Source organism: Strongylocentrotus purpuratus, unplaced genomic scaffold (genome assembly GCF_000002235.5).
Source record: "Strongylocentrotus purpuratus isolate Spur 01 unplaced genomic scaffold, Spur_5.0 spur5_scaffold_14, whole genome shotgun sequence".
NCBI lineage: Eukaryota > Metazoa > Echinodermata > Echinoidea > Camarodonta > Strongylocentrotidae > Strongylocentrotus > Strongylocentrotus purpuratus.
In genome coordinates this window covers 5,498,967-5,521,306 of record NW_022145599.1, presented here as the reverse complement: position 1 = coordinate 5,521,306, position 22,340 = coordinate 5,498,967, and the positions used below count along the sequence as shown (strand labels likewise).

General features: G+C 35.7%; 2 protein-coding genes across 3 annotated transcripts; both read left to right on the top strand.

Annotated features, from left to right (window-relative positions):
* Positions 1–597: 597 nt before the first annotated feature.
* On the top strand, positions 598–13,294 carry LOC582382 (cytochrome P450 3A6). The gene is made up of 13 exons (XM_030984034.1): positions 598–847; positions 1,851–1,944; positions 3,029–3,081; positions 3,845–3,941; positions 4,837–4,953; positions 5,576–5,670; positions 6,155–6,315; positions 6,718–6,848; positions 7,512–7,676; positions 8,040–8,260; positions 8,849–8,986; positions 9,702–9,864; positions 13,083–13,294. The coding sequence occupies exons 1-13, from the start codon at positions 768–770 to the stop codon at positions 13,161–13,163; spliced, it is 1,596 nt and encodes a 531-aa protein (XP_030839894.1). The 5' UTR covers positions 598–767; the 3' UTR covers positions 13,164–13,294.
* A 1,929-nt stretch (positions 13,295–15,223) lies between these two features.
* On the top strand, positions 15,224–20,130 carry LOC764326 (alpha-2,8-sialyltransferase 8B). Of its 2 annotated transcripts, XM_001200590.4 has the most exons (4): positions 15,225–15,361; positions 16,353–16,506; positions 17,415–18,014; positions 18,553–20,130. In XM_001200590.4, the coding sequence occupies exons 2-4, from the start codon at positions 16,391–16,393 to the stop codon at positions 19,166–19,168; spliced, it is 1,332 nt and encodes a 443-aa protein (XP_001200590.2). In that variant the 5' UTR covers positions 15,225–15,361; positions 16,353–16,390; the 3' UTR covers positions 19,169–20,130. The 2 variants fall into 2 exon arrangements, with proteins under 2 accessions (XP_030839893.1, XP_001200590.2); XM_030984033.1 differs by lacking the exon at positions 16,353–16,506 and having other exon boundaries at positions 15,224–15,361.
* The last annotated feature ends 2,210 nt before the right edge of the window (positions 20,131–22,340 follow it).

Below are 22,340 nucleotides of genomic sequence, written 5' to 3'. Positions count from 1 at the left end.
GGATCTGAGATCAAACCCAAGACCTTTGCATGTCCAGTCAAAAAGTCAAACCTCTCGAATACGACTAAATTGGTATGGCATACCGCACTCATCTACTTGTTTCTTTTTATTCAACATATTAAACATCACTGTGTTTCTATGATATAAAGTTACGCAAATTTGTATAATGTTTATTAAGGAGTCGAAAAGGCCAGTTGTGGTCGTTATCTTAAGTCCTCAAGCATAATTATTAATGCAGTCTTGTAATTTTCGAAATTGTCGCGTGTAAAGTGTCGTATTTTATTACCAGGCATGGAACCAACAAGGTGGGAACAAGAAGATAACAAATGAACAGAGGGCAACTGATTTCACGATCTACATGCATGTGTTGTATGTATTGAAGATGTTTACTCATTGCTGTCGTGGCAGCCTTACAAGTCCATCCCCTTTTGTGTAAAGGCAGTTCGATGAACCTTGCCCGGTAGACTCAAGGTTGTTTAACTTATAGAAATATGAATATGAGAGATTGTGTGTATTGAAATATCATTTATAGTGTTTGCCGTGTGCACTCGGGTATTTGGGGATCATTGTTGTACCAATATGTGACGTAATGCGTAATGCAGTATATAACCATTTCGTCTTTGCGTATAGTTATGAAACGTTTGTCTGTGCACACGTCTACTTGATTTTTACGAATCTTTCTCAGCACTGATCGCGAAAAGTCTACCTTATTCATGATAGTTGTCTATCGAACTCTGAGCTTGATGCTCTCCTGAGGCATCTACATCATGGAAGTGCTACAACAAGAATCGCCTGGTTCATGTCTCACAGTATGGTTGGTGTTTGCTGCAACGGCATTGCTAATACTGTAAGTACATTATACAGATATTGTATATATTGTAGGTCTAAATGTGATTTACGTTGTGTTGATTGGCCTGATCTACAAATGCTGTAAATGACACACACCACCAAAGCCCAACATCAATTTGTCATAATTGTATAGCTATTGACATCCAATGATATAAGCACACTTCACTGAGGAAAAACAAAATGCGCAAGAAAGACAATTTGTTTTTCTTTTCGTAATTATATAATAAGGAATGAAATTATAATAATTTGTACTCTTTACTGCGACTGAGCTCCTGTATGACATATTCTGTAGAATAAATAGATATTTCGTAAATGAGTTTAGTACATACACTGTATAAGAGATTCAATCCAGTTAAAAACGAAACGTAATTCTTTTGAAATAATTTTGCTTTGTATAACTCAAGAAAGTTCACGACGGGGGTCATTCAAGAGGACAACTGGCCATGCCGAAGGCTCGGTCTGACTCAATGCATGATTGCATTCTCATTGATATCTATAACAATGATCACACGCCATGATTTCATTGTTACTGATCATCGTCACATTCCATAGAGGACAATCCCCACAGGAGAAACTAAAATAAGCCAATATTCCAGAATTAGTGCATTTGATGTTTTATTGGATACGTGAGTTAACTATTATAAGGTATAAAAATATGTTTATCATAACGATTTTCTTGTCAGTCAAAAAGTCTTAATACTATTGGGAAATATGCAAACAATAGTTTAGAGAACTTATACAGATATCGAATATTGATAGATTTTGTTCTTATAAATACCTGGAATTTATCTGGAAAGCTAAATGATTTATTAGCAAATGCAAACTCATCTGTTTATTATACACATACAAAGGGGGAGGGGGTAATTAAAAACTGTCTTACAATGCGATACCAATCCCATTTTATGCCAAACTGCCACAAATATAAGTATTCATGTCCAGTAGATACCATTCACATCGGTTTGGGCCATTACCTTTGGGCTTTTTGTCTTTCCTTTCACCAGATACCTGACATGGAACTACACGTACTTTCTTCGCAGGGGAATACCCGGTCCTCTACCATTCCCCGTCCTAGGAAATGTCCTCGATTGGAAAGAGGTATCGTTCTCACATAATTATTGTGTATAAACACATCGATGAGGTGCAGGAGAAGGAGCCCCCCTTTGGGGGCAACTCCCATAATATATAAATATATATCTATAAATAGGGCTATGGTGTTGCCCATGCCCCTCTAAAATGACAATAATGACAATACCTGCATTTATATCACGCACATGATTATACATGGTAAGCTCAAAGCCCGCTCAAAGTGCCTTCATAGTAATACCATTACGCTGGCTTTAGCATGTCTGCCTAGAGGTGAAAAAAAAAATCAGGAATCACTCCCTCCCAAGTAGCCTACTCATTCATGATACCTACTATACTTGGACCGAATACTGTTGTGTGTATGGGGATGTATGTGTGTGTGTGTGTGGGTGGTGTGAGTGTGTGTGTGTGTATGTAGGGGGTGGGTGTGCGTGTGGGTGTGCGTGCGTGTGTGTGGTGTGTGTGCGTGTGTGTATGTAGGGGGTGGGTGTGCGTGTGGGTGTGGGTGTGTGTGTGTGTGTGTGTGAAGGGATGGTGCCTGTTGCATAGAAAATGCGATACAAGGATCAGTGGATAGGGTATAATTGTAACCTCTCCCTTTAAAATAAAAAAATGATAAACGATATTTATATCATAGCTTGTGATTGGTCATTACATTTCAAAGAGTTTAAATATCTCCCACTTCCTATCCATACTTGATCGAAAGTTCCACCATAAATCAAATGCAACTTGACTTTTCATCAATCAGAACTGAATGTCCGGGATTTTGTCTCACGGATGAATTATTACCAACGGCATAGATACTACTACCATCTTGTGTATATGTTCGAGACTATGCTGTTTCAACAACAATAGTTATTTCTTACAAGATGAGTAACAATGTACATAACATAAATGTGCTAGGCCTATTATTATGTCACAAGGGATGAATACCGTTTTGATTAGGTATTTTGTTTGTCAAGCGCCGCACCTTACTATATGAGTATTGATATGTAGCGGTGTCCTGTTACAAATTAATTATATACAATGTATCTAGTTTGGATAAGAAAGTTTTTCATTTATTCCTTCATTCACCTTCCCAATGCCTTCTATGCAGGGTGTACAGTATGCGCTGGATGGATATATCAAGAAATATGGAAACTGTTGCGGGTAAGATGAGAAATATTATCATTAGGACCGGTATTCAATTAAAAAATTAAGGCACATTTTAAAGTATTTTTTACTTAGTTTCTGCCTTGAGTAAAATACTTAGTTAAGTCGGGATCCAAATCGCCATGTGCTAAGTATTTTACTTTTGACCAAGTACTTTACTAGGCAAAATGCTTAAGTAAATTACTTTAGGTTCACTACTTATTCTATTGTATATTTTGGTTAAGTATTTTACTCTCATATTGACTTTCGTTATCTGTTGTATCCAGTGGGCTAATTGCCGTTCTTAGATAGAAACTTCTGGATTTAATTAAACGTTTTGATTAATGAACAACAAACTTTACTATATTGACTTCATACTCATGACAAGACCATTAAGAGGCATTACACTGTCCTAGTTTGGGATTTGCAGTATTCCAATGTAGCCAAATTTGATCACTATGGACCTTACCATTCTGCCGACTATGTAATAAAATTACATTCAACGTGATTGTGTAGTTTGTAGAACGTAAACGATTAGTGATCGACCAACATGTATGTTCTCGAAGAAAAAAGTTAGAAAAGTTACAATAAATAACAAATTATCTTTGTGCAATTATTTTCGTTCGAGAGTACCCAAATCAGGAATAATGACAACAACATAACTTATTAGTATCACTGCATTCTTCATTAATGTTTTTTGTTGTTGTTGTAATCACAAAATTAAAGTCTCAACATTCACAGTAATGTGGTTTCTTTTCATGTTCTTTTCTCTTTTCTGTAGATTTTACCAATTCTTAACACCTGCTATACTTGTGGCTGACCCCGACATGATAAAACAAATAATGGTTAAACATTTCGATCGTTTCCACAACAGAATGGTAATTATATAGACAAACAAAAATTACGTTAATTCAATAGACCGGTTTACTAACATATTCAAATTTATGGATGTTTCTTTCCTGGGGACCTAGTGATGAGTTATGTATAAACTACAATACTCGGAATCCAGTCTGCATATATTAGTTGTTGCTATGTCGGCAAGTCTCAGGCAAGTTTTCAGGCTGTCAAGAACGACCTTAGTTTAAACAGTATGTATAACATAATATGTTAGTAAACAGGTCTATTTTTGGGATTGCATTTAAGAGGTCTTTTTATGAATCTGTCTTCACCATACTTTTTCTAATTTTAGTTTGGTAGAGTTATTTTTTTATATTCCATCGATTGTGAATGCTATTTGTTTCTTCAAGCAGTAGATGCAAAGCATCCAGCTTCGATAAGATGAACTATCTAGATTTCTTTTTAGTGGGCACCAAACATAAATGTACATAACACCAGGGCCCCGTCTTATAAAGAGTTGATATTGATTGCAACTTTGTCGCGATTGATATCATCCCGTATCAATCACAACTATGTACATAAGAGAGAGAAGGCTGCAATCTTACGATTGATTGGAGAACCAACGATTGATTTGGATCAATCGCAACTCGATAAGACAGGACCTGTCAAATAGTAAAAAATCCCGATGGTGCATGGACTGTACTTAAGGGGGGATATGAAACTGTCATGCAGCAACTGTGTTAGTGACCAAAACCAAGTCTATCACTATAGGAGATGTAGGGTGTGACACATTAACGAATTTATCTACAGAAGTTCTGAATGGAAGGTATAGAGACTAGTATGGTTCCCCTGACTTTTAATATCCGTTAGACGAGTGCACAGATACTTAAATTAATTTCTTGTCGCATTAACAAGTGTGTTCTCTCCCTCTTGAAGTATATTCCTGTAGATAATCCGATGTTGAGGAGTGCTTTGTTCCTCAGCAGTGATGACCAGTGGAAGAAGATTCGACACACACTTACTCCAGCATTCAGTGGTAGGAAGATGAAACTGGTTAGTAATTTATTTATTTTTAATATTAATTTGTATGTCCGAAGTATTGTTTACCTTTAACTAATGTATTTTTGAAATGGAATGAGTCATGAAATATCATGGGCATACTTTTATGAGCAGGCGTAACAGAAAATGTAAGGGAAATGAGAAATAATACAATTTTCTGCACTATGTCCACAATGTTGGCCGACCGTAATTGCGCATTTATGAAAAAACTTCACTATAGCTATTTAAATATGTAACTATTTAAGAGGATCAAGAAAAGGAAATGTTGAGGTTACATGTAATTTGGAGTATGTATTTATATATATTTAAATATATTTCAAAAAGGCCTTAAATATCATGAATCATTGGAGTATATTTGTAAGACCATGATTTTGGTTCGCTGACAAAATATGTGTTCATTGTTAACACTTTTTTGGAAACAAAAGCCACACAGTATTTTGACTATTGTTACTACACGTACTGGTCTCATCGATCTGATCCAAAAGCATACAACAAAAACAAAATGATATTGGCCATTAATGTAATATTTGTTTGTGTTGGTTGAATAATAGTCAATAGAAAAGAAGGGGAAAAAAGGGTTGCTATCAAGTCATTTTACTTTCAACCTTATATCCAGATGTCGGAGATGGTGAGGGAACCAGCCAGCAGACTTGTTCAGAATTTGAAAAAAGTATGCGGTACAGACAGACAAGGCATAGTCGAGTTAAAGGAGTAAGTAGGTGACTTGTACGAGTGACATATATACCTGTATGCAGCATAGGGTTGAGCTGGTGTACACCCTCTCCTGGGCCCATTAGGAGAAGGCCCATCAAAACCTATCAATACCAGTAGGTTTAGGTACATGGGCTGGCAAGATTATTACCCCGTCTGAGAAGTAATCAGTCTTATTAATACATCGCAATATGTGTTCAAATCCATCTTCGTTTTTAATTGATACACCTTGGAAGTATATTTGAGATCATGATATGGATGAATACTTTATTATGATACCGTAGATATTTTTCTTGATATTTTGTAAATTAAGTTCTTTAGATTTTATGAAATATGGTACCAGGTCTCACAAAAATGTATGGGTTTTAATCCGATCTCCATGTATATAGGCGTATACTGTTCAGGTGGAACGAAATGACCTTACTTTCATTTCAAATGATTGCAAATAAGACTCTATGATTTGTTATACCTCTTCTCCTTTTAGATTGTTTGGTGCATACATCATGGATACGATAGGATTGTGTGCGTTTGGATTAAATGTAGATTCACAGAAAAACAAGGATGATCCCTTTGTTCTCAATGCCAAGAGATTCTTCTCCAGTTTAGACTTTACATCACCGGCGATGATTATTAGCATGCTTACCAGTAAGTAGTGTCATCACATTAAACAATGAATCCATAATTTTGACATCATAGATGTTCTCTAAAACTGAGCAAAGTAAAAACTACACATTATTAGGATGAATTTTAATTATTGTTCAATGTATTGTGAAATCTCTAATTGGTAAGGAGTAGCATACGATAAATGGAGCAGTTGACTCATGATTGAGTTACTTGTAAAGACATTAGTGATATCTGCACTCTCAATTTGGGATATCACAAATTTGAATTCGTAATATCACGAAATGGAATTAGTGATATCAAAACGTCATTTCAAATAGCAAATCGGCTTTTCATAAGCACGCAAAAAGAGCAGTATTAGAACCGCTAAAGAACCCTGGGATAGATAAGACTATACATGTGCATGTTTTAAAATTATCATTTCAGGTAAGATTCCAGGAGTTTCACACATTCTGCCGTTGTTGGGATTGACAGTGTTCCCCCCTGAAGTCCTAGAATTCTTTATAGCTATTATTGACCAAGCTGTCGAGCAGAGGAAGACGAACAAAGCTGCAAAGGTTTGTTATGTCAAGGTGTAGCGTTCCGAATTGGAGATAACTGATTAATTGCATGATTGGTTGGCTGATTGAATGATTGATTAATTAAGTAATAGACTGTGTAATATATTGACTGAATAAATGTATGATTGATGATTACGTACCCAGTTTATTATTGTCTGTCTACTATCTATTTACTCAATCTGCGAAGGATACACTCCGCAGTTCTCCAAACCTGGAGGAAACCAAGAACAAGAAGAAGAAGATAAATTGATGTTGAACAATTTATTAGTATATTGATTGCACAAAAGGTTAGTGGATTTATTGAGTGATGAATTGAATAATCAAACGATCGAATGATTGAATTAATGAAGATTTGATGTTTGACTGATTGAGTGATTGAGTAATTGATTAGTTAATTGCATACTTGGTTGATCGATTGATTGATTTAATGATCCTTTGATCGAATTGTTAGCTAAATCCAAGTTATTCAAACACATTTCAATCATTCTGCATGTCAACTCTCGTATCGTATGTCAAAAGGGAGTAATTATTTTCAGGAAGGCCAGAAGGGCGTTAACTGATATCCTTTAAAACAGAGTTATTATCGTTCTTGCACTAAACAAACGATATTATAGTGCATGCCATATCTGAGAACATTTTCATTGCTCCTTGTTATTTTAGACTGTTGACTTTCTCCAGCTGGTTATCGATTCTACCAAAGATAACGCATGCGAAGACGAAGACGATGACGATGACGCAACGACAAATGGCACATCTTCTTCATCCCATGCCATCGATAAAAAGAGAAAGAGGCAGGCGCTGACTCGACAAGAGCTGACAAGTCAGGTAAAAAAAAAAAAAAAAACGAAATCAAATTGTTGGGTTAAGAAGGGAAGATGAATATTCAGAAGAAAACAAAATTGGCTACAAATTCGTTATGATTTGATATGAAACTTTGACCTCAAGTACTCTTTTCCACAATTCCACTTAAGGTGCTCTGTGCTTGAAGAATGTCTTCTAAACAACAGGTGTATCAATAGGCTGAAGATGTCGGACCAATTATTTAGAAACTTCTGTCAGGCATGACATGGGGAAACAAAGTTTTCTGAGATTCTGGAACGAATTTGCAGACAAAAAAGAGAGAAATTTCCGTTAGATTTGCAACAGCTTCACCACTGTGATTCTGTTGGTCTTGTTTACTGAACACAGGCACTTGCATTCTTTGTTGCTGGATACGAGACAACAACCACTGCACTGTGTTTCACCGCCTACCTCCTGGCAACGAACCCCGATCAGCAAGATCGTCTCATTGACGAGATAGACAGATTGGTGCCAACGGCAGAGGACATCACCTACGACAACCTCAAGAAACTAACTTGTCTAGAGAACTTCATCAGCGAGTCACTTCGATTGTACCCACCCGGTGCTCTGTAAGCATTGGTTCTTGCCTGTCATCGTTAAGTTTACTTCGATTGGAACCAATGGGAAAACTCGATTTGGGAAATGCTGTTTGTTGCGTATTGCTTATTGAATTATGCAAACATTATGATAACGTTTTACATCTTATCTTGAGCGTGGTCATGGCTGATAATTTAGTTATTTTATTCATTATTTGTAAGACATTGTTTGCAACCATGTTATGTCGTTGCGTGAATATACCATTATACTCAAATTAGCAGTAGTAAATATGTCAGATTACAATTCATTTTCTCTTATGATTTTATTATCGGAGTGTAGGCTCGGTCAGTAGAGCGTCCGTCTCACAACCGGGAGGTCGTGGGTTCGAACCCCGGCCGCGTCATACCAAAAGACGTTAAAAGATGGGAGTTGTTGCTACCTTGTTTGGCGTTCAACAATAAGAAATAGAGCAACGTCGATCTGGCGCTGCTCAGTGGCTGCCGGGCTCACGATCAATTGGGCAAAAAGAATTTCCGTTTCGGTTTAATAAAATTTGGAGTGGACCATTAGGCTTTATTATTATTATTATTTATTATTATCATTTTGTGATTTTGTTACAGTATTGATAGAGTGTGTAACCAAACGACGACGATCAACGGCCATGTTTTCCAAGCAGGAGACTCCGTCAGCCTCCCGATATGGAGCGTTCATAGGGACCCAGAACACTGGCCCAACCCAGAGAAGTTTGACCCAGACAGGTAACGTTATTATACATAAAGGGTGGTATTCTCGAAAGCGGACTAACTTTAGTCCATGGTTTAATACACCGACTAAGTATGGTATGCCAATTGTCCATATGAATATGTTTTTGAATAATTTAATTTGTCACTAAATTAAAGTAAAATGTAATAACATAATTAATAAACAACAATATAACTATGATATAATCATGTTATCATCATAGGGACATGTCAAATTATTCAAAAATATATGCTTATGGACACTTGGCATTCCATACTTAGTCGGTGGAGTAAACCATGGACTAAAGTTAGTCCGCTTTCGAGAATACCATCTCTACATCTCATAGATAATGTATGATGTTAAGAGTTGAAGCATGATTGATGATCGTGCCAATTAAACATCAATTAAACGAATCATGCTCTTCGCTCTCTATGTTTTCTCAAACAATAATCACCAGTTCTTTTATAATACATTCAATTTTAAGGAGGAGGCGACGCGGCGTGTCAGAGATATTTTAACAAATGTAACGCTTTAGAAAAAGAAACGTTTGCCCTCTCAAAGTATTCTTCTGCTGCCTGTGACTTTGTTGGTTAGTTGACAGTTCAATCATTTTGGTCCTTCAGTTGACGCTCTGAACCGTATTATTCGGTTCTTAATCTCTTTACAAATGTCATTAGAAGGACTTACCTGAATTGCACCATTTTAAAACCATTGTATGTATAAATCGGTCAGATTCAATAAGGAGAACGCAGCTGGTCGTGCCCCTCTGGCCTGGCTTCCATTCGGTGGTGGTCCTCGGTTCTGTATCGGGTTAAGGTTTGCGATGATGGAGATCAGAACGGCAACGGTGATGCTACTACAGCAGTTCCGTCTTGAAGTGGCACCCGAAACAGAGGTAGGGTATAAGAACTTTCATAAGTTGTAGTAGGTGATTTTAATGATCTTGATGTGAACCAAATTTTAGAAAATGATACTTTCTGTCAAGTTGTAAATAAGCCAACCAGAGGTCAAAATATATTGGACAAAATTATTACAAATTTTGATTACGCATATGAGCCTGTTGAGATCCTTGCACCGCTAGGGATGAGTGATCACAACGGCATCCTGTGGCGCCCTTCAGCCCTCTTCCGTCAACCTGGCAAGCTGACTAACGAGACGCGGACAAAAATAGTGCGCCCTCTAACAGATAGTGGAATCCGAGCGTTTGGCACTTGGATAACCCGTCACACGTGGGAAGATTTGTATCAAATCATTGACCCGTCGGATATGTGTCATTTATTTTATAATGTTGTGCGAGAACATATTGATCAGTCCCTACCTACTAAGACTATCAAATTTCATGAAAGTGATAAACCTTGGATATCTAGTGAGATAAAATCGTTAATTAAACGAAGACAGCAAGCTTGGCACTCTGGTAATAAAGAGCTGTGGAAATATTTTAGAGACAAAGTTATAGATGCAATAATATTAGCTAAGGACTCATTTTATAATAAAAGAATTCATACACTTAAAATAAATAATCCCGCTGATTGGTATCGTCATATAAAACTCATAACTCAAGGACCTCAAGATCAACCATCCATCGACATACCAGGTATTGCAACTGATCAGCCTGAACATCTTAAGGAAGCAGCCGATTGCATTAACGATAAGTTTTTATCTGTGGCAGCAGACCTACCGAAACTTGATAAAACAAAGTTACCAGCATATTTACCTTCACCTGTGGATTGCCCAATAATAGAACCGAAAGAAGTGTATGATCTGTTACGTAAACTTAATTTACAAAAATCGACTATTTTAGGCGACTTACCTGTCCGAATATTACGTGAATTTGCTTATGAGTTATCTTTTCCATTATGTTATATTCTTAATTTTGCATTTAAGCAAGGGGTGTTTCCACAAGTATGGAAATATGCTGAGATAGTACCAGTACCCAAATCATATCCACCAACTCTACTTGAATTACGGCCCATAGCCCTAACTTCTTACTTTGCTAAAATAGCTGAAACTTTCATTACTAAGTGGTTGTGTGAGGATATTGGTGATATTATTGATAAAAACCAGTATGGAAATCGTCGTGGTCTTTCTACTTGCCATTATTTAATTGCAATGTTACATAATTTATACAAAAATGCAGATAAACCAAAAACAATTTCAACAATAGTTTTAACCGATTTTTCTAAAGCGTTTGACCGGATTGATCATAATATTTTAATTTGTAAACTTGTTAAATTGGATGTACGACCATGTGTCATTTCATTAATAGTAGATTTTTTAGAATGCCGCCAACAAGTAGTAAGGTATAAAGGTCGTATTTCAAATGTAAAAAATAACAATGTAGGAGTCCCTCAAGGTACAAAATTGGGGCCTATATTATTTTTAATTATGGTTAACGATGCGTGTCATGATTGTTTACTCCCTTTTTATAAGTATGTGGATGATTTAACTATAGTAGAAAGCCGGACTTGTACACAAATATCAAAATTGCAATCGGAATTATTGTTATTAGAAAATTGGTCTTTACTCAATAATATGAAACTTAACCCAACTAAATGCATTGCTATGACAGTCTCTTTTATGAAAAATCAAACTCACCAACTATTGTATATTGATGAGACACTTTTAAATGAAGAAAATGTAATCAAAGTTCTTGGAGTTTATATTCAATGTGATTTAAAATGGAATACTCAAGTAAAGGAAATGTTAAAGAAGTGCAATAGAAAGTTATATATGTTACGTACCTTGAAACGTTTTAATTTACCTATTATTGATCTCGTTATTGTTTATACTGGATACATAAGACCAATTTTAGAGTATTGTGCACCACTTTTTCATTCCAACCTAACACGTATACAAACAGATAATATTGAACGAATACAAAAACGGGCATGTAGAATTATTTTGGGACTTAATTATGAAACATATAATCATGCTCTAGAACTGTGCAATTTGTTAACGTTGGAAGAACGTAGGAATAAACTTTGTTTTGATTTCGCCATTAAATTAGAAAAGCATGATTTGTGTTCGTTATGGCTACCAAGTCAAAGAATTGTTAAATTTGATTTACGAAATGTACAGAAATATTCTCAATTTATTTGTAAAACTAGTCGCTTTAATAACAGCTCTATTCCCTATTTTGTTCGTATCTTAAACGATTATTATTCAAAAAAGTAAGCTTCATATATTTTTGTATATGTTTATGTTTAATGATGTTGCCTATTATGTGTATAAATGTGTCCAGTATTTTTATCCCTTTATATGTCATTAATTTTATTTTATGTCAACATGTATAATGCTCAGTGTATTTTAAATATAATGATGTTTTTACCTTGTACAAATGATCTGCAATTCAGCTTCGGCTGCCAGAACATCATACGAATAAACCCTTATTGAATTGAATTGAATTGAATAAGATTTATTATCATGCTCCCATTCTCTTTAAAGCTCCACTGCACTACTTATAGCTACTTGCGCCCTCTATACAGCAAACAATGTCTAAGCGGTGACCGTTGGTCCCCCATGGTCCCATTTTTCTTATGTTAATTGATAGCTGATTTGATGAGATAACCATCTGTCAGTGACCATGCAGGGAGGTCTAATCACTCCTGGCCAAACTAGTGCAGATAGGCTTTATATACTGACCATGATCATTGTTTTTTGTTAATGTTTTGCATACATAAAAAACTATCACTTAAGAGAAGGAAGGTATAACCCTTTCTGTAATTCAAACTGTAATATTATCTATACTACAAGGAGAAGACATTATTAATATTTGTCCATAAAGCTCGGCAAAATCAGTCTCTTGTTGTCTATACTGATATCGCATGTTATGTCCAATGATACTTTCTATTTCCACCCTGATGGACTTATTGCGCTGTTGACTTGTTCAAATTATGTCAAAGTCTAGATATACTTTGCTATATTGCAAATATGGCATGAATAGGCACTTCATGTGGTTATAAAGATCATAATGAAACTGTTCATCAGATATATCAAACAGTTTCATCAAATAGCCTAATACCCCAATCAATAGGAAAATATATATATTACGCTGAGTTATATATGATGTAAACAATTATCAAGTCGGATTTTTTTTCATCTTCGTGTTTTTAGATTCCACCTGTTCTTGGTAAGATGGGGTTCATCAACCCTCCTAATGGCATCACACTCCGTGTCGTGGAAAGAAGCAAATAGCAAAACTTACTCATCCCCAAGCCAGAGGGAACAATCAGCATACATAACAGCTCTGATAGACACTCAAATGAGGCCGGCTATGTAGAAGTTTAGCCAAAGGCACACAAGGAAAAATAAATGATGAAACTAGATATTAAATGAGTGCCTTAACCTCTTCATTTCATATCCTCATAGTAAACATTCAAAGCGTTTATTGATTATTTTGAAGAGTTCAATCCAAGTAACGATGAACCTGATAGAGAAAGTAGGGCATAATCTAATGCTATAACATTTTTTATTATCATGTTCTGTATGTATAGTATTATCATTATCATATCATTATTATCAATATGCTATGCTTTCAGACATCGCTTATTATGGTTGATATTCATTGTGTATATCTTAATCTGAAGTATTTTATGATATTCATTGGTACATGTATTCAAATATGTTATTCAGAGATTTATTTTCAATAAAATGGCCTGTCGGAGAGCCCAACAAATTGGAGAAGAAAAAAAATCTAAGTCTATAGCATGTCTGAAATGTAAATGTTTAAAACCTTCTATAATTTAATTATATCACATTAAAATAGATGTATACCCATGATGTTTTATTATTTACGGGACAGCCAATATAATATATTTAGCATGGTACTTTGCTTTCTCATGGTTTTATTCCCCCAAAAAAAAATCATAAATAGACCTATGGCTAGTTGGCAGGGGGGGAATCCTGTCGGACAAAATGATAAATTGGGGATTCCTTTTTAGTTTGGTGGAAGTAAGTGTTTTTTTGTTTTTTTTGGAGTTCGTTGTGGGATTCGTATGCCATGGCCTTTTGAAGTGGGGGTATTTTATGGTATCATGGTCTTTGTGGTCGGCGTATTCAATTTTATAATCAAAATGTATGTATACAAAGAGAGTAATATACAAACAATATCGAGCACTAAACAAATTAGTCGGCACGAATTTGAATAAATAGGTAACACAATTCCGATTAATGAATGATTATCAACGGAAAACATAACTTAAAATTATATTTGTTTTAAAGAATCTGCACTTTATAATAAAGATTTATTTTCCATAGATTTATTTCCATATTTGTTTATCACATTTTATTTTCGTCAGGTAAAATGAATATTTTCATTATTTAAAAAAATACAATTAGATCTATGTTGAATGGTTTCGTAAATCTTAACCATGAAATCCTTTTGTTTTCAACATGAGTATTCTTCAAAAAATTGAAGTGAAAATAAATAGATTTGCCAGCTTGCCATGTTTGCTAGCTTATTTTATTGTGATTGTTCCATTGTGATCAATTTCCTTAGTACTTTACGATTGTTGTCACTACTTTTCATTATTACAAAAAAGGTAACAAGTACTTATATACAAAAAGGGGAGAGATAGAAATAGAGAAGAGAGAGAGAGGATGAGAGACATATAGAGACAGACAGAGACAGACAGACAGAGAGAGAAACAAAGGAAGATATATAGATTATAGGAAATAGAGAGAGAGAGAGAGAGGGATGGGACAAATAAATGCAAAAATAGGAATATGAAGTCAGACCCTACATTGTTCATATGAAAGAAAAACAAAGATTTAGAACGAGCAGTAAAAAAGAGGCTCGAATTTACAACATTACTACGGACAAATCCGTGAAAGGGAAATTATATCTATTGCTGAGGATCCAAAAGGTTAAGTTCAATCAGACTTTCAATAGATGAAGGGGAAAAAGAAGTTGCAGAAGAACGAGCAACCCAGAAGAGTAGAATATGGTTTTGCTCTGTTATTTGGGTAACGTCATCGTGAGGGCCCTTCTGCAACATGTATGTACACCTTGTACAAGTTTCTTTTGCTCGATGACCTTATGTTCCGAAAACGTTTCAATCAATATAATACTAATCTATGACGATGCCACATAAGCTTTATTATTGATCAATATAAATCATTAAAGAAAAACAGCTTGACAAGTTAACCATTAACCCAGGCCAGACGACCTATGTATATATTTGCAGAAGGCACTGCGGATACGTGCGCTCGGCTATTCATAGTGCTTTGGAACAAACTCGACTCGTACGCTTCTGCTTCGCGGGCATTTTGTACGTGGTGAGTCACAGGTGTTTTTATATTTCGGGTCTATGTATAACACAGCGTCACACTCCTAATATTGTATGTTTCCGCCATGGAATTTACGTCGAGCAGTTTTTATAGTTTATCAAAAGGTATGTAAAAACAATTGTTATTATTAATTCATCAAATTATTGTAATCATTCTAGTATAATCCTATTTTAATATCTCGTCTGCTTTTGTTGAAACGGCATGATTCATGGTTGATTTATGTAATGACAAGCGTTTTAAGATTTTGTCTAGAAGTATATGTTTATACATATATTTACTCATCGTGGTAATAGTATATTATGTGTTAATGTTATGTCTCCTTGCAGTTTTTGCAAATTTCATTTTGGAAAATAGCTTGCTTGTTTCCTTTTGATTCTCCATAAAGATAACATGATTAATGCGTATGTTATAATGCATAACCCCGTGAATAACAACCATGTGAATTCATCTGGTGTAAACTGACTGTCTGAACCGGCCTTAAACTCTTCCACAGTCATCTTCAATCAGGCATACACAATCCCGTTTCTTCTTCTTCTAGTCTAAAACTGTCATTCTTTTAATATATGTTATTTATGTTTATGGGAACCTCGGTGTAACTAGCAAAGAGTAGTTCAATTTGATCATTAAAATAATTATTTTAATCACTACAACGTATAAACGAAAGGTACGACCATCTAATTTTAAGTTAATGTTTACCTCAATTTAGAAAAAATATAATGGATTGTATGCTCTTATCGTGAACACAACAACAGACTGTCAGTAAATATGGCCTAGTAATTGAAGTAAAGCATACAAGTGAGTAACCGTTTCATGGATAGCGTTTATGTTTAGATGAAATATATATCAAATGCAAATTTTGCCTGGTATTATCATTCAATCCTACCGTAGGAATCTGTTTTAGGTAATGAACAAACGAAAAATGCGTACCATCCCAAAGCCCCATTCCCTCCACACGTTTTCGGTTTCTTTAGTGAAGGCAAAATTTAAATTGAAGGAAAAAACAGTGCTTTTTCTTAAAGTAAACTGTTGCACTTCTTTGTCTTGCTGTATAGCCTTCACTATTAAGCAAAGTTTGCTCTTTTATCTCCTTTACAGTTTGACATTTTGGTAAAGTATCATAAAGAAGAAACAAAATGACTCGTAACAAGTTATTCGCCAGAGTGTGTCTAGTCCTGTCTGGGATGGTGGCTGCCTACGTCATTCTATCTGAAATACACCTCACAAGAGAGTGTCATCTATTCTGCACAAGGTATGTAAGCCACCAGGACCCTGTTCATAAAATTCCATATCAATAACAAGAGAGATGTGAGTTGGTCTAGTTCACTTGGTCACCTTTCTGTCTTCGCCTACAAACTTGCTCAAGCGACCCCGGTTCGAAACTGCGCCATGTATTTCGGATGGTGGCATTAAACGTCGGTCCCCAGACGTAAATGATCATATCGATTTTTACACGTCTGTAAAAACCAAATTACACAGTTACAATAACTGTTGTAAGCAACGAAAATCGTGACATCTGATTCGCTGAGAGCAAATTTGTCATCGAAATTTAGCATCAAATGTTGTTATAGAAATTTAGCATTTGTTATTGATAACTATTAAGTTTGATGAGGACCCATTTTCTAACCTAAATAAGTGATATGTGTCATTTATAAATGACTGATAGGTTAATCTAGGACCATGGCACATAGACCCGTATTCATGGTATCATTACGTAACAGCCAGACACAAGTTTGAATGTCATACTCAACAAAGTGGAATACCCCTGTCTTATTGAACTCGGCCATCGGTTAGAAAATGTAATATAATACGGACCCAACGAGTTTGAAAATAAAGAATTCATACAAAGTAAAATGGAGCATTATCATTATCATTATCATTATAATTATCATTATCATTATCATGTTACTTTTAAATTGAATTTCTAAATGAATTACAAATAGTGAAAAGTGACAGATATCATGGTTATTTACCCCCGAAAAAGTACCATTTTGGTTATTAAAGGTAAGAAGTACAAATGACATAACTTTTTCTTTTTAATCTACAATTTGCATAACGGGTAAGTTTCGAAACACAATTGTCCAATAGTTTAAGTAGGCCTACTTAAATGGAAATGAAGCAGTATTATTCTGATAATTATCTCCCTGTGTAATCTTACAGTGATGACATCCCAGCATGTTACCTTCGACGAATGGCCGTGCTCGTCTACGATCAGGATGTCGCCGCTCACGAGATGAGCTTCTCACAGAACACACACCCACGCATCAACCTTGCCAACTACGCTACGGAGTTTGCTTCGGGACGATACTTCGACATCAACTGCCCAATCGACCACTACTGGCCCCGGGTCTCCACCCTCGACCGCCGCAACAGCTGCGCGGTCGTCGGCAACAGCGGGATACTGAGTGGTTCCAAATGCGGGAAGGTGATCGATAAACATGATTACATCATACGCGCGAACCTCGCTCCGATCGAAGGTTATACCGCCGATGTCGGGGAACGCTCCCATCTTACCATTATGAACTTCGAAACCCTGTTCTATTTGCGTAATAACCTGACGCAGACATCTCCCGATACCCATTGGCATCAGACTTATGTAGACAGAGTAAGGTACCTGAATGACTCGATACTGTGGTACTCCAAGTCGACTGTACAGCGGAATAGTAGCTTTCGTCTGAAGGATGCCGTTCACGTTCTCAAGGATTACTACCATCTACCAATCCAGCTCGCCTATAGCTGGAGACCAGTGTCTTTTGAAAAGTAAGTCATCATTTCTTTTTTATAGTTCCACCACGTATGAAACTGGATTATCATAATCATCTGGGGCAAAACATTCTTTCAAAGTTTCTATTAAAAAAATTCTTGCATTATCTTGTTGTGACTTGCGATCACCAGCTATTCAATTCTAAATTCCATATCGACTGTAATTGATGTTTCCGGTGGTGGATCTAGGACTATGTGGCCGGGGTGCACAAGTCCAAAAATAATAGTTATTATAAATATTTTCAGGTGCTTCTTGTCTACAATTGCTATCGGTGCATTTAGAGGCGACACTGTATTTAATCAACACTTTATGTACTCCGGAGAATGTCATATGGTTTTACTGGGGAAGGGAATATGGAAACCTAAGGATCCGCTACTGGTTTTCAATTGATTAGCATATCACAATTGTCATCTTTCCCAAACAAAACCTTTAAATGCGCCAAAATCTATGCTGTTCACTCGAAATCGTAATTATTTCTGCTGCTCAATTTTAATCAAACACGCCACCATTAATTGTTGTCCTTCTTGAATGCAGGTTTCATGGTCTGAACCACTACGCTACAACCGGCTTCAATGCGTACATCATAGCCAAGACATTCTGCAATCACGTGACTTTGTATGGTTTCTATCCGTCAAACATGGCGGAGAATGGTTACCGTGTCAACCATCACTACTATGAAGATGTAGAGTTCGAGTACACTGGAAACATCCACAATTTCAAGCAGGAGTTCACCAAGTTCAAAGAATTCGAAGAGAAGGGAGAGGTTACCATAGTAACGGACGTTTGCCCGGGAGGAAGGATAAAGAAATTGACTGATAATGTCGATGTGGATGCCATGGTGGATACCAAGTTTGCTTTTAAATTGAATAACGACAGACTGAAGGAAATCTTTGATATTTCTGAAGGTGGTAATAAGAAGGAGAGAACGGTGCTAGAGCACGCCGTCGAAGCTGCTGAGAAACAGAAAATAGATTTTGGAGATATTTTTGGGAATATTAAAGAAGGTTCCCAAATAACTAGAAGTGTTGACAAAGCAGATGAAATTAATCCTGGAATTGAAGGTGATAATTATCAGAAGAGTAAATCTGTTTCGGAGGATCGCCCACATAGATATCAAGGAAACTATAGAAGTATTGACGAGCAGAAATAAATTGCATAACACTAACTGGAAAATGTACACTTATAACATTGTGAAAGATCTAGTGGGGGCACCTTGAAGATCGTGATTCACATCGTTAAATAAAAACATGAAGAACTGAAAATCATTGATACATGATCGAGGTGCATGTATGGTCTTAGTAGTTTTTTCCAATGCATTTCCAATGTCATTGTATCCATTTCCCTTTCTTTCTTCACCTTCGCAAGGTGTATCTTCACTCTTGTTTGTCTTTAAACTGGGGAGGGGCGTGTCACCAGTAGCTACATCAGCATATTGGCTGAAATTCTTTCAAGAGGGAACAAAGAAGAAGAAGAAGAAGAAGAAGAAGAAGAAGAAGAAGAAGAAGAAGAAGAAGAAGAAGAAGAAAGAAGAAGAAAGAAGAAGAAATAGAAGAAGCAAAAGAGGAGGTATTCATATTTTCCATTTTTGCAGAAAGGACAAAAACGAATCGCATAAAGGCACAAATGTCAATTTTTCGTTTAAATGGAGGAGAAAAGATGGCCATCAAAATGTCAGCGAGCGATGCCACGACAGGAAGCAGGAATGAGATTTGATTTTGAAATCTCAAATTATCACCATTCATATCAGTAACGTCGAACCAGAAAAGCATTAGAACATTTGTGTATATATTTCCTTGTATATTTTGCACATGAATTAGTATAGGCATATAGGCCAAAATTTTGTTCAAGACAAATAGAGTCGTTGTTAGTCATAAGGACAATTAACTGAACTTGCAGCTGAAATATATTTGTGTAAACTAATGTTGAATTTCCAGAAAATGAGCCAATTTTTAATAATATACTGCGAACTTGAAGATATAATGATCCAATCGTTGATAGACTTTAATGTTTTTATATTCTCTTATCAATATTTATAGATTAGTACAGCTTCATGTGCAATGTAATTTTTTACAAAAAAAAACGGAAATAGAGAAAAGCATGTCTTTAATCATATTTCTCATTTGCATTGAGTGATTTATAATGCGTGTGCGTGCTGCGCGCAGCACCCTAATAGTCTTCATGTTCTACCCCCACATCTCTCTTTACCTCTCTCAATTACTTGTTCGTCTCCCTTTTCCTATTCCTCAATTCATTCCAGTTTTATCTCCTTCACGATCGTATTCTTGCGCCCCTCTCTTATCCTACCTCATTCACTCATCCTCTATCTCTCTCTCTCTTTGTCACATCCCTCTCTTGTTCTTTTACCACTTTATTGCCATTTTATCTTCACCTTTCCATATACCCCTCCCTTTCTCTCTCTCTCTTTCTATCTCTAACTTTCTCTCTCTCTTTCTATCTCTCCCTTCTCCCCCTCTTCCCCCTTCTCCCCATTTACACTCTTTTCCTCTTTCCCATTCTACCCCTCCCCTCTCGCCTTTACAGTGCGTATTAGAAGAAAAAAAAAAGTGTACCAAACTTTGGTAGCTTCTAATTAAAAAGTTATAATCTATGTGAGCTTTTTATTGACGAAACACAAAGAAAATTTTCAAGAAATTATAACTATTTATTTAATTACTCTTGTCTTATTTTATTATGTTAAAATGTATATTGATGTAAATATATATGAAATGTAAAATATGTGACATAAAACACCTCGGTAAAAGGACAAGAAGAAAAAAATGTGACCTTCAATCATATTTCATAGTAAAGAGAAAGTAATACCCTGTCTAATGATACCATATTCATAACTGTGCTGCCACGGTTGACTGAGCAGCAGGCTTTTCAAAAAGTATTGTCAAAATCCACTTGTACCAAGTTTTGGGTGAAGCAATACATGTGGGTCAAAATCCATAATATGTGTTTTATGTAATTCCAAAAACAAATACTCACTTTTTTTACATTGACTAAAAGGCAGTTGAAAAGAAAAGGTGTTGCTATCAGCTCAAACTCAGGGAAATGCTTATTGTAAGCCAAATTTATGATATTCTCTTCGTTATGATGAATACAATCTTGACTTTATTCGCACCCCTTGTTTATAAGGTGACCTTTCACATAGAGTGATTCGAAATGGATAACGTTCATTTGGGATGTTATCTTATTTCAATGCAAGTCTTTTGTCAATTTCTTTGATACTAAATCATGTGTTCTTTCTGGTATTTGTGTTTAGTAACATTTTAGTTTTCATTCGATTTTCGAGATATACACCTTATTATCCTTACGTGTATGAAATGGCGCAACAGACAAGTCAGCAGAGTGAACTTGGATATCACAGGATAGGAAGTTAATAGGCTGTTAGTAGGCATAATTTAACTTTTAAAAGGATTTAAGACCGAAGAAGCACATGCATATGGCCTGCCCCACATTCGTTCCATCAACCCAAACTTGGTACAAGTCGATTTTGACAACACTACTGAAAGACCCTGGTGCTCATTCATCCGTGGCAGGAATATTATGAATAGGGCATCATTGGACAGAAAACAAGTTACTACTCTTTATCATGAAATAGATTTCAAAGTCGTATTGGTAATAACTTTTTAATTAGGAACTACCGAAGTTGGGAACACTTTTTCCCTATAAGCACTGTATATACATTTATCTCATCTCTTTTCATGTCTCTTTCCTATTACCCATTCTTGCTCAATTATAATTTATTCTATATACACTTTCTTTCTTTCACAACACACACACACCAACATATATAGAAATCTAGATAGTATTTTTTATCACACCAATTTTAAAAGAAAATATTAGCACACATTCCAGTACTTTTTCGAGTGTAAAAAATCAAAAATCCTTTTTTTAATTAGAATCGTGAAATAATAATACCTTTAAAATCCACAAGTGAAGTGACAATATTTCTTCTCTTTCTTTCAGTATAATTACAACGACTAGAAAACAGACACACATCTAGAAGTGACCACATATATTACTGTCTACCATCACCGTGTGATCTGTATTCCATCTTTCTGAATATAACCTAAACATCTCAGCACCCGGAACACTCCCATATACGACACTGATTGTTTCAAGTATTGACTGACCGGCGATACCCCACCAACACTTTGCAAAAAATTGAACTTCACAGCGTAGGATATGCCAACCTCATATTGAAAACTGTGTACCTACTAATAGTTAACTGTGCATCAGCAAAGGAGAACATGAATTGACAAATTTTTGATAATATATCCTATTAATGGAACAAAATGAGTTGGAGTCTTCCCAAG